The following is a 12,655-nucleotide window of genomic DNA, read 5'->3' as shown; positions in this document are numbered from 1 at the left end:
GTGTTTGTAAGTGTGCATGTATGTATGTGAGTATGTGAGTATGTGAGTATGTGCGTGTGCATGTCTGTGTATATGTGTGTATGTGTGTGTCCAGGGTGCATATATATATATAGATGAGTGTGTATGTGTGTTTGTAAGTATGCATGTGTATGTATATGTGTCTGTCTGTGTTGCACGTTATTGAAAAGCCTGTTGTTTTACTTTTGTCTTCGGTGTTAGGGATCCTTTGCCAAATAGGAACCATGAAGGATAGAGAAAATTCTAATTTTTTTTTTCTCCCCTCCACACTTATTAAAAGGGGCTTGGCTAAATCAGGCACCAGTAAGTCCCCTGGGACTGTCTCATACCAGCCTTGCTTGAGCCTACCCTTTCTCTGGTCTAGGCCAGGAAGGCACCCACCTCCTGCTCTGCCCCTCCTGTCCCTGCCTCCTTTCCTCGGAGGGAGAGCACAGGTATGTGTCCCACACCAACCCCCCACCCCCAGCGAGGGTCCCAGATCCTCCCATCTCCACCCCACACCCCTGTCAGGGCAGTGGGGGAAGAGTCTTGCTGTAGGTCACCCAGCTTTAAGGGCATGGGTAGAAAGAGCTCCCAGACTTCTGTCACACTTTTTTTTTTTGAGACAGGGTTTCTCTGTGTAGCCTTGACTGTCTTGGACTCACTTTGTAGGTCAGGCTGGACTCAAACTCACAGCAATCCGCCTGCCTCTGCCTGGGACTTAAAGGCGTGCGCCACCACCGCCCAGCTACTTCTGTCACTCTTGGGTGTTTCCTTCGGTTCTCCACTTTTTTTTTTTTTTCTCAAAAAACAAACCAAAAACAAACAAGCAAAACAAAGCAAAGCAGGCCTGCTGCTTAGCCCCGATTCTGCCGTGCTCTTCAAAGCGCTGGAGCCATCTTCAGCTCTTTCCTGAACTATGATCTCAAAGCCTCACAAACGTTTCTTTTCTGCAGAGTTAGCATCTGGATTGCCTCTCCACACACACACACACACACACACACACACACACACACACACACACACACACACACACACACACACACACACACTTGCTGTGAGTGGGCGAGTTGGCCTTGCTCACTGCCACCAAATAACTTCAAGCTCTGAGTCTCTGCCCCCTAAGTTGGGAGGTCAAGTTCATCCTGGGGGGTTGGGGGTGCATCCTGCTCTGGAAGTAGAGGCTCAGATAGTGGTGTGGCACCCCAGGGGACGAGGCGGGGTAGGGGAAGGGATTCTCCCAGGGCTCAGGTGGCGGCTACTGACAGGGAGGCAGGGCAGGACCTGGCTGGGGAGCCTCACAGTCCGCACTTTGCGAATGGACGCTGCAGTTCTGCCATGGGCCAGGTGGGGGCGCGCGTGTGGGGCGGGACCTGGTGGGAGGAGTCAGAAAACACGGAAGTGCTGGGCGGGGCTGGGAGGACAAGGGCGGAGCCCGGCCTGGCTGAGCCCAGGTCGCAGTGGCTCGAGTCTCGGACTTGGTGGAGGTAGCAGCTGCAGCGACAGTAAGTGCGGGTGCGGCGGCCCCCATGTTTGGCTGGGTCTCCCCTTCCCGAGGCTGAACCTGGCCTCCCCGCCTCACTCTCTGGTCCTGCGTGTGGGGACAGGTCAGCCCGAAGGATCCAGAAGACTTTCCGGGTCCAGATCGGGCTCCACAGCTGTTTCTGTGGAGAGGACATGTCCCAGTTGGATTCTCGCTTTGTCCCCAGCCTGGGTCCTCAGGAGCCATCGGGGCACACACGGACTGGCTAGGCATCTTCTCAGTCCCCAGACTCCTATCCTTTCCAGCTCTGACTGGCGATTTCCCCAGGACTCTAGGCAGGGGCAGCCTGGCTTGGGGAAGCTTTCGTGGCCTCCCCTCCTTTCTTTGTCTTTCTCTAGTCATCCAAAGCCGCAGCCACCTTTTATAAAGAGTAATAAGGCTTTGCTCAGTCTGTTGCACCGCCCGTGACCCAGTTAGAGAGGATCCCTGGCAACTTCAGGTGCTTGGTCAAGGCTGGGTGGTCTTTGATGAATAGCCGCCTCCGCAGCTGAGAAGGGCCTCCCGCCCTGTGTGGGTCTGGGTGACTCACGCTGGGCCCTGCAGCTACTCTCCTAGGCTGAACTTGTAGGAACGGCTCCTTGCCAGTTCTCTGGTGGCCTCTGTGGTTACATTTTTTTTAAAAAATTTGTTTATATGTCTGTCTTTGTGCAGGTATGTGCCGCCCCCCCCCCGGCCCCCAGATGCCCACAAATGCTACAAAAGAGCATTGAATGCTATAGAGTTGGAGTTACAAGTAGTTGAACTACCTGCCCTGAGCGCTGGGAACCGAACTCAGGTCCTTTGAAATAACAGCAAGTGTTCTTAACAGACATTGCTCTAGTTCCTGTTTACTTTTCTTTCTTTTTTCTTTTTTCTTTTTTTTTTTTTTTCCCCACTGAGACTGGGTTTCTTTGTGTAGCCTTGGCTGTCATGGACTCACTTTGTAGACCAGGCTGATCTCAAATTCACAGCCATCCACCTGCCTCTGCCTCCTGAGTGCTGGGATTAAAGGTGTGTTTGGCTCCATGCCTGCCCTGTCCGGTCAGATGGCCATCTTTGTTCTCCATGTGAATTAAGTTTAGAGAGAGGCCCTGCTCAGCCAGCCAGAACACTAGAACTTCTGCCTGCCTGCTCCATGGCATAGCCACAGTAGTCTGGGGGTGATGTCTGACCCGGCAAACTCCATTCAGCAGTGTTGGTGAGGGTCAGTCCCCTTGGGCCATCTCTGCTTATGGCTTCTTGCTTCAGGAAGGAGGTCTGAAGGGACTTGGAACCAGCAGACAGAGTCACATTCCCAGACTGTCCCTGGAGGATAGTGTGGAGAATTCCCACGAGGCACCCAGACAGCTTGACTATATTATTATTTGTGTGTGTGTGTGTGTGTGTGTGTGTGTGTGTGTGTGTGTGTATAGACAGCCGTGGGTGCTGGGAACCAAACTCTTATATTTTTTATTGGGAGCCTAGCCTGTAATGGCTGAGTCGTCTCTCCATTCCTCTTGACTATATTATCTCATGCCACTGTGACCTGGACAAGTGGCTTTATCTTTGTTGTTGTTGTTATTTATTTGTTTGTTTGTTTCGAGACAGAGTCTCTGTGTGTAGCCCTGGCTGTCCGGGAACTCATTTTGTAGACCAGGCTGTCCTTGAACTCATAGAGATCTGCCTGCCTCTGCCTCTGCCTCCCTGGATTAAAGGCATGTGCCGCCGCCACCACTACCACCCAGCTTGATTTATTTTGTGGCTTGATCTTTCTGAGCCTCAGAAAGATCTGTGTTTTCTCATCTGTGTTCAGTACCTAACACCCACCGGTCACGGCTCACGCCCTGGGTGTGACCACTGTGGTGGTATTCTGAAGTACTGCAGTTCTTAGTCTAGGTTAGTCTGTGTAACAGAGGTCACTCTCTATGACCTTGAATCCTGATCTTCCTGCCTCCGCTGCCAGAGTGCTACTGGGTTACAGGGACACGCTCGCCTAACTGGCCCAACTTGATTGACCATCTAAAGCACTTTGTTCACATTCAAAAGGCTCAAAAGATAAAAATTAGCAGTGAAGCTTCTTTGCGGGGGCCCTGGCTCCCTCCAAAGACACCCACTGCCAGAAGGCCCCTGTGTGTCTTCTAACGTGTGACGAGCACATGTACGTGTGTTTCCTCTTACCTTATGCAAATAGTGTGTTCTACGCTTTTTTGCGTAGAGGTGGGGGCTTCTTCTTTACCCATCAACGGTTCTGATTCCCATGTGAACGCATTAGCCCAGGCTTGTCCTGCACCAGTAGCTTTAATCCACACCCACTGCCTGCCCCATACTTATGCCCTGCCTTGTGTTGTCTTCGTGTAGCTGGATGACCTCTGAGGTCACTACAGTTCTGATAACCTGCTCTAGTTTGATCTTTTTTCTTCCTGATTCTGAAACTTGAAACTCTCCAACCAGACATCAAGGCCAGGTTAGACCAGAAGATGTCTCTCAGCATAGGTCAGTCTGCAGCCTCAATGCCTGCTCACTTGCTCTGTCTGTGTTTCTCTCTGTTCCCACAGTGGCCCTCGCCTCTGAGGACAAGGTGTACCACAGCTCAGATGCTGCCTACAGAGCCTCAAGCAACCCTCATGAGGCTGACCGGGAAGCTTTGCTGGGGAAAGTACTAGACTACCCAGCCCCTGGCCTGCAGAGGCCGGAGGATCGGTTCAATGGCGCCTACATCATCTTCTTCAGCCTGGGGATTGGGGGCCTGTTGCCCTGGAATTTTTTTGTCACTGCCAAGGAATACTGGGCATTCAAACTCCGCAACTGTTCCAACCTGGCCTCGGGAGAGGACTCCGAGGACACAGACATCCTGGTAAGAGCTGTTTCCCTCACAGGAACAGGGACGCTGCAGCCAGGCCATACTTAGGGGTGCTCGAGGGGGCGGGATACATGCTGAGAATGTGGGTATTGATGCAGACGCCCTGCATCTGTGTGGTACCCTGGCCTCATCTCATACCTCCTCAGGCTAAGGGATCAGAGATGGGCAGACCCAATCCATACTTCAGATTGCCTGCTGTTACCTGTGGGAAGAGGATGGGCATGGTGGTTCTGTACATTGTGTGATGGTACATGCAAGAACCCAGAATCCTTGCCCCCAGTTATGTGAAGGTATGACTCTTACAGCATTAAGGCAGCTATAAATTACAGAAAACTCCAAACAGCAGTAGCTGACTCAAGGGAAGCTAATTTTTCCGTCCTATTCAACTTCGGGCAGGTGGATTGCTTCAGCACATGTAGTTCTCATGTCCAGGGTCACCTCATAGTCCAAGATGTCTGTTGACGCTCCAGCCACTGTGGCTTCTGTAGGAAGACAGAAAGGAGGGAATGATGGGCTGGAGAGATGGCTCAGAGGTTAAGAGCATTGGCTGCTCTTCCAGAGGTCCTGAGTTCAATTCTCAGCAACCACATGGTGGCTTACAGCCATCGATAATGAGATCTGATGCCCTCCTCTGTAGTAGTGCAGGTGTACATGCAGGCACAACATTGTATACATAATAAATAAATAAATCTAAAGAAAAAAAAAAAAAGGAGGAAATGCCTGTTGCTTGTAAGAACACTTCCTAGAAGTTGTACCTGCCTTCTCTTTATATTGTATTGGTCCCAGATCAATCACATGACTCTATCAGCTACAGAGAAAGCTGGGAAATGTAGTCTTTTTGTGTATCCTAGCGCTTAGAACCAAGGCTTTACACATGTTAACATGCATCATGCACACATGCACACACACACACATACATCACACACACGTACACACACATACATATACCACACACACTATGCACATATATACCACACACATACATACCACAAACACACTCCATATATCACACACCTCCTCACATACACACACACACACTTACACACACACACACATACACACACACACACAGAGCTGTCAAAGATAGACATTTAAGCAGAGTTTTGTAACATCCGTAATAAACTGGAGGCCCTACAGGTAGGGGAGGCAGAGTGTACCAGTCTATTCACTCTGGTTGGGAGCAAAGTACCACAGGTCAGGTGAGTGATGATCATCATCCTGAAGAAAGATTGTTTTGGCTCTTGGTGATAGCCCTAGGTTGAGAGGCTCTGTCTGGTGATGGCTTTCTTGTTCGTGCCACTTATCTTTCTTTTGGAGTCCCTCTGGGTCCTTGATTGGCTTAGTTTTTTTGTTTGTTTGTTTGTTTGTTTTGTTTAGGATTTGTTTGTATATTTATTACTTATACACTATCCTGCCTGCATGTATGCCAGCGGGCCAGATCTCATTGCAGATGGTTGTGAGCTACCATGTGGTTGCTGGGAATTGAACTCAGGACCTTTGGATGAACAACCAGTGCTCTTAACCGCTGAGCCATCTCTCCAGCCTGATTGGCTTAGTTTTGTGTGCTGAAAGTCACATAGTGAATGGGTCTGTCTGTGAGCATCACCCCCAGGGCTCCACCCAGCCCATGCCTGAATCACTGGCAGCCGCTTCCAGGACTACCATGACACCTAGCCCAGGGATTCTGACTGATGTAGCTAAAATCCAGGGCACACTGGCCTTCTCTAAGATGTCACATGAGTACTGCATACCCCCGCACCCCACCCACACGGTTTTGATACGTGGGACGGGGCTCCAGGAACTGAAACAAAGGCTGTCATTGCACATGGTCCCTTGAAGGGCTTCTAGGGAGCGACCACAGTGGCTTAGAGTCCTACTGGCCCCATGTGGGACTGTGGGACTAGGAGCAGCCTGAGAACTTATTGGTGACAGGCCCTATTCCACCCAGATCCTGGAGTCAGGGCCTACATCTTCACATGGGTGGCTGATGGGCGTAGTGAACTTTAGGAAGCTCCCCCTGGACGTGGCCCCTGTTGGCTCTGGACCCTGTACCTTCTCTGTGTTCTCATGTGTATACTGGTTATCCTACCTTCTTAGGGTGGCTGTGGCAGTGAGGCCCATTCTTACACACTCAGGATAAATAGCCTGGCACCGCCATCCCGGGTGTTGTGTAAACGGCATTGCTGCCATCATTTGAGGCTGGCCCCACTCTTTTTATGGACTAGTGACGCAAACCACCCTGCTTTCTGCAGGCCTCAGTGACCGAGACAGCCCAGTGGGCTTTCTCCAGAATCGCTCTGCCTGTCTGTCCATCTGTCTGTCTCCCCAGGCCAGGGCTAGGCCGCGTGTGCCCCTGCCCCACCCTCCTCCGTCCATCCTCAGGCCTGTTTGCCAGCTGCAGGCACTTAGTGTTCCAGGCCCTGCTATGATGCTTTATCGCTGCTCTCAAGCACTGGCAGGTGCAGGCGTAGTACCTGCCTGCTCCCTGCAGCTCCTGGCTCTTGGCATCAGAGATGAGAGGCCTGTCACCCCTCGATTCATGGGCCAGGCTTGGGAAGCAAGCGTGCTGGGGGCCTTTCAGCATTTGGCGGGGGTTGTTTTTCTTTGCCTCTTCATCTGTGCCACCCGTTGCCACCCATCTCCCTCCTGCTCTCTCCCCATCTTGCTGATAGCTCTACTCTGCCCTGTGTCCTGAGGGCCACTGAGAAAGGATGGCAGACAGCTTGGTTCTTCTCCAGCCTTCCTCCAGTGTGTTGCTGGGATGGAGGCATTTGGCCCAATAGGAATGTTGACAGCCCTCCCCATTGTGTCACCTTCAGGTCTATCTCCCATCCCAGGCTCATTTTCTTCTGCCTACAGCAGGTCTGGAGACAGTTTAGAAACTGTTACTGCCTTCCCTGCCCTCTTCTCTTTGTTCTCTGGAAGAAGAACCCCAGATAGAGCCAATGGGTTGGAGGAATCGGGTTTGGGGGAGTTCAGGGCAGCCAACCTGGACCAAACCCATCAAAACACAAATAGACAAATTGACGTGAAAGGAGAGCTCAGGGTTGTTGGTGGTGGTGGTGATGCTATGAGGGGCTTCAGCTTCCTAGGCCCAACAAGCAAGCCCAGGTGACACAGACTTTCTCTTACAGCCCTGAAAGATCTGAGTGACCTCTTTTGAGACAGAAAGCCAGAGGCTCTGACAGGTTAAGCAACCTGCCCAAGGTCACGCAGCAAGGCAGGGCTTGACAGAATTGCAATGGGAGATTTGGGTGGGTGAATGACCACAGAACTGGATATGCCCTGAGAGTGCTGGGTAGAAGGCTGCTGTGGGCGTGTGACCAGGTTGCCTTCGCTTCTGACCTGTGAGGCTCAGGAGACCTGACCTCTGCCCTTGGGCTCCGCTCCTGATCCCTGGCCATCAGGGTCCTTTATAGGCATCCTCTGTGTCTGAGGCTCTCTCTCTCTCTCTCTCTCTCTCTCTCTCTCTCTCTCTCTCTCTCTCTCTCTCTCTCTCTGTGTGTGTGTGTTGGGGGTGGTCCTTACTGCTGGGAGGACCCCTCAGCTGCTCTCAGGCCCTGCTGTAGCCTAGATGGGCTCTCCTAGGCCAAGAAGAACAAAATCAGTACCCCTCCCCACCTCTGCCCCAGATGGGGGAACAACAATTTAAGTCTGTGGGTGTTCCCTGGAAACCCCCAGGATCCCTCTGGGTAACAGGTTCACATCTGCATCCTCAGAGCCCCAGTGCTTCTCCATCAGGGTCTCATTATGAAACTGAGGGTGTTGAGCCAAGCTTTGGTGACCATGGCCGAGCCTCCCTATCCAGCAAAGGACGTAGCATCCAAATGGCTGGGAGGATTGCTGTGTCAGCTCTCAGGATGCACACTGGGAAGCATCTGGTTGGTGCTTGGCATGTGGTAATATGTCACAAGGATGTGTGTCATCCGTTCTCACGTGGCTTAGAAGGAAAGTTTATCCTGATCTGAGGGAGGGCTTGTGCTGTAGGAAAGCAGATCTGGTGTCACTGTGGCCCACTTTTCAGATGGGTTGTTCATAGATGTTAACCGGGAAGGCCAAGTTTACTTGGCTCAGCAGGTGCGGGAACCTGGGGAGTCCCATGCCAATATTTACAGCCGCCTGGTCCTGCCTCAATCGCCTAGACCCGGGATAGCACCTCATGGGAGCTGTCCATATAATTATGGGCATGCCCTCCACTCCAGACATAAAGGGTTAAAAGGAACCAGGATAAACTGGCGGCTGAAAGAGGAACTGGAAGATGGGTTATCAGAGGGCTTGTTGGAGATCTGCTGACTCTTACCAAGTCTCTGCAATGCTGCTTGTACCCACCCATGCTGTGACTTCCACCCACCGTTGATATCACACCCTGGCAAATTAGTGCTGTGTCCCTAGTTTGCAGATGGGGAAACTGAGGCTCCCAGCCCAAGGTCCTTTGCTAGCAAGTGGCAGAACTGAGATCTAGACCAAGCCAGGGACCAGCAGAGTCCCTATCATAATCACCACATCCTAACTGACCCTATCCCACCACAGTGGAGTCACCAGGGAGCTGCTACAAACTGCCCACTCACCTAGTTCTGACTCACATGAGCACACACGTGCCCAGCTTTGTGGACAAGGTTCACCCGCAGCCAGGGAAGAACCAAGATCAAAGTCAAATGGTACTCGGTGGGGTGAAAAGCAACTATCATTAAATGGGCTGTGACTATGGTGCCAGAGACTTCAGGGACCCTTCTTAAAGAACTGCTTCCAATGTAGGTCAAGTTGCCAAACCTGGAAGTGAGTGGGAAGTCTCTTTTATGCTTGGAGAGCTAAAGCAGCCCTACCCAGAAGTCCAAGGAATGACCTCTGCTGTAGAGAGAACCTGGGAGTCCTGACGGGACCCTTACAGAGCAAGGGGTCTGGGGTCTAGGGGTCTGGGGTCTAGGGGTCTGGGGTCTAGGGGCCAGGGGCACTGGGGGCTGGGGGCCTGGGGCTGGGGAGGCTTGGCTAATGTAAGTGCTTTGAGTTATGTTGATTGCTTCAGTGTGTCTGTGTTGTTTCACAGCCAGGCATAGCCTTGGATCTCAGGAAGGCCTGACATTCTTACCACACAGGTCCCAAAGGCCTTTACTGAGCCTTTGCCTAGGGACATCAAGCCAACCACCAGTTCTGGTGTTTAGCAGGCATCCTGTGCCAGGCAGAGCCTTCGTAGGCATGCTTTCCTGGTCCTTTGTGGCTGATGTGTACACAGTTCTGCAGGGAGCATCACTCAGGATGAACAGATGCAGGAGTTCACTCCCAGTAACGCATACAACGGCTGGGACTAGGCCGAGTGCCCTATATGTCATCTGCGCTTTTAAATGTTTCCACTTCTTTTTGGTCGTAATATTCGCTGCACCTGGCGACGCCAGTGTCTGCAACAAAACTGCATTTCCAGGAACTGGTTGTCTACATGTGAAAATATAAGCCTTTCAGCCTATCATGGTGGTGTAGTCTGTGCCTAATCCTAGTTGCTCGGGAGGCAGAGGCAAATTCAAGGCCACTCTGGGTAGCTTATGAGACCCCCATCTTAAAATAAAAAGCAAAAAGAGGGCTGGGGAATGAACTCAGTGATAGAATATTTGCCTAGTGTATGGCTCCCAGTAATTAATTAAGCTATTGAGTAAATAAAGCCCCTTTCTGCATGCGGGTAGGATAGAGGCAGTCTGCCCTTGGACTTGACCCTGGGCCAGTGTCCTTGGAGACTGTGGGGAGTGGCAATGACACCTAGACAGCCTGCTGGGAGTGTTCACTACATTAACAGGAGGAGGATTGTGTTGTTGGAGTTGATGGAGAGATGGCTCAGAGGTTAAGAGCAGTGGCTACTCCTGCAGAGGACCCATGTTCAATTCCCAGCACCCACGTTGTAACTCACAGACAACTCTCTGTAAGTCCAGTTCCGGGGGATCCGAAACCCTCTTCTAGCCTCTGTGGACACCAGACATGCATGTACTGTGCTCTCTCTCTCTCCCTCTCTCTCATATATATATTTCTAAGTGTAATATATTTAATATATAGTTATATTATATATTTATATAATATATATAAAGGTCAGAGGAGAGGGCCCCAGGAAAGTAGGTAGCAAAAGGAAAATAGAATAAGATGGGACTCTGGCCTGGACCCATCCTGTTGCTTCCTAACTTGTCATGGGCTGTAGCCTGTCATGTAAGAAGCCACCTCCACTGTGAGGTGTGAGGACCATGTGTCCTCTGCTCACAGAGGAGCAGGACAGAGGTGTGAAGAACGTGTTGGTGGCCACTCAGAGTAGGGGCCTCAGTCCACATCAGTGTTAGGGTACCTGGTGTATACTCAGCTCCCTGCCCTGTCCTGTAGGCTCTCCCCTCAAGGTGTAGATGTGTCCAGCTTCCAAGGGGACCAGACCTGCAAGACTGTCCCCATTATAGGGGCACTAACTAGTGTCCTAGAGGCTGGAAGATTTTAGCGTGATGTGGGTTTCTTTCCAAGTGGAAGAGAGGTAACCTGTTTGGTCATGAGCTTTTTAAAAGTCAACCCCCAAATAATGGTGCTGGCCCCTCACCCTTACACAGGCTCTTGTCACTCCTCAAAAGGAGTAGCAGTGGTCAGTGGGCTGCAAGGAACTGTCTGCCATAGAGTGTGGGTAGGTGGCCATGAGGCGTAAGGGTCAGATTTCCTGCTCCTTGCCAGCTACCCATTGCTTGGCCTGTGTGGATGGCTGCTGTAAGCCATTTGTAAAACCCAGAACCCAAAATGAGTCATTTTTAAAGTTCCCTGTCTACCCTCTGCTGCCAACCACAGTCCAGCCAGCATGTGGTTCCCAGTGTGTAACACCTGTGATGGCTCCCCCTTCTGTTTCAGCTCTTCTGCTTCACTTGGAGCGCTGTCAGTCACATGTCTGGCCACCTCTGCAGCTTTCCTTCCCTTTAAATTTTCTCCCCACCTGCTCACCATCCCTGCCCCCCCTGTGCCGCCAGACCTATCCATCTCTTTCTCTCCCCCACCTCTCTTCTGTCTTCGATTTTACCTCTTTCTGCGTATATCTTGAGAGTTCAGAGTCAATCTCCCCAGGATGCTAGAAGGTAGCCTGGGCCCCGTGGTTGGTGTCATTTTAATGTGGTTGATCACTGTGAGTAAGCTGAGAACAAAGCTGATTAGACGCTTTGCACAAATTCAGAGTGCTTTTTTTTTTTTTTTTTTTTTTTGGTTTCTCACAGAGACAGGGTTTCTCTGTGTAGCCTTGGCCAGAGTGCTTTTCTTAAGGGCAGTCCCTGGCTGAGAAAGTTCTGCAGAGGCAGTGGAGAGTCTGGGTTTCCACTTAGACTGTCACTGTTGTATGTGCAAGCGTGTGTGTGTTTATAGTGTGTGTGTGTGTGTGTGTGTGTGTGTGTGTGTGTGTGTTTCTCAGGCTCTTTTTTCTTTGGCTTTTCCTTCTGTGGCTGGCTGGTTCTGGTGCAGGAGGAATAGAAAGAAGAACAGCAAGGATGCTGGTTTGTCTTACTGGGGCTTAAAAGGACGGCTTGGAAGGGGAGGGTACAGGACTGGCAGAAAGAGCACTGCTGTTTTACTCCTCAGCCGGAGGCAGGGAGACCCTGGTTCGGGACAGCTGGCCTCAGTTTCTGTGTTTCACCCTTATTGGTGCAGAAGTTAGCCAGGCAGTGGCGGCATACACCTTTAATCCTAGCACTCAGGAGGCAGAGGCAGATGCATCTCTCTGGGTTCCAGGCCAGCCTGGTCTACAGAGTGATTTCCAGGACGGCCAAGGCTGCACAAAGAAACTTTGTCTTGAAAAACAAAAACAAACAAACAAAAAAAGAGTGAAGAAATGAGGGCTGGGGGGGGGGGGAAGGAATGACTCACCTCATAAAGTGCCCAAAGGAGCAGTACGTGGTGTGTTTAACTGCAGTGTCGAGGGGGTAGAGATAAGAGGACCCCTGGAGCTTGCTGGCCACAGTCTAACCAAAGCAATGAGCTCTGGGTTCAGTAGGAGACCCTGGCTCAAAGAACAAAATGGAAAGCAATTGAAGAGAGAACCCCTGACATTGACCTCTGACTTACACATATGTGTGTACACACCCATAAGAACACATACCACAATGATGTACACACATCCATGTGTGTAGAAAATTAGATGAGACCAGGCTGACCTGGAAAATCATCCTGTGAGGGCCAGAGATCAAACACTTCAGGCTCCCTGGGCCCCAGGATGCTCAGTAAAGCTGCCATCTCAGGCAGAAATGACAGGAGCAACCACATCCCCATGTTTACAGAAAGGTGAGGGCCACACTTGGCCCTAGGACTGC

The 12,655-nt window shown here is 51.2% G+C and overlaps 1 protein-coding gene across 1 annotated transcript in view; it reads left to right on the top strand.

The window, feature by feature from the left end:
- Positions 1-1,415: 1,415 nt before the first annotated feature.
- The window catches only part of Slc29a3 (solute carrier family 29 member 3), a 33,501-nt gene continuing 22,261 nt past the window's right edge, over positions 1,416-12,655 (top strand). Inside the window, exons 1-2 of the mRNA XM_051153101.1 lie at positions 1,416-1,502; positions 4,054-4,352. Of these exons, the coding sequence (XP_051009058.1) occupies position 1,502; positions 4,054-4,352 (300 nt within the window). The 5' untranslated portion in view covers positions 1,416-1,501. The remainder of the gene's footprint in view (positions 1,503-4,053; positions 4,353-12,655) is intronic.

The sequence above is a fragment of the Acomys russatus genome, chromosome 11, assembly GCF_903995435.1.
Source record: "Acomys russatus chromosome 11, mAcoRus1.1, whole genome shotgun sequence".
NCBI classification, from domain to species: Eukaryota; Metazoa; Chordata; class Mammalia; order Rodentia; family Muridae; genus Acomys; species Acomys russatus.
Note: the sequence above shows the minus strand (reverse complement) of the source record. Positions and strands in the feature narration are given on the sequence as shown.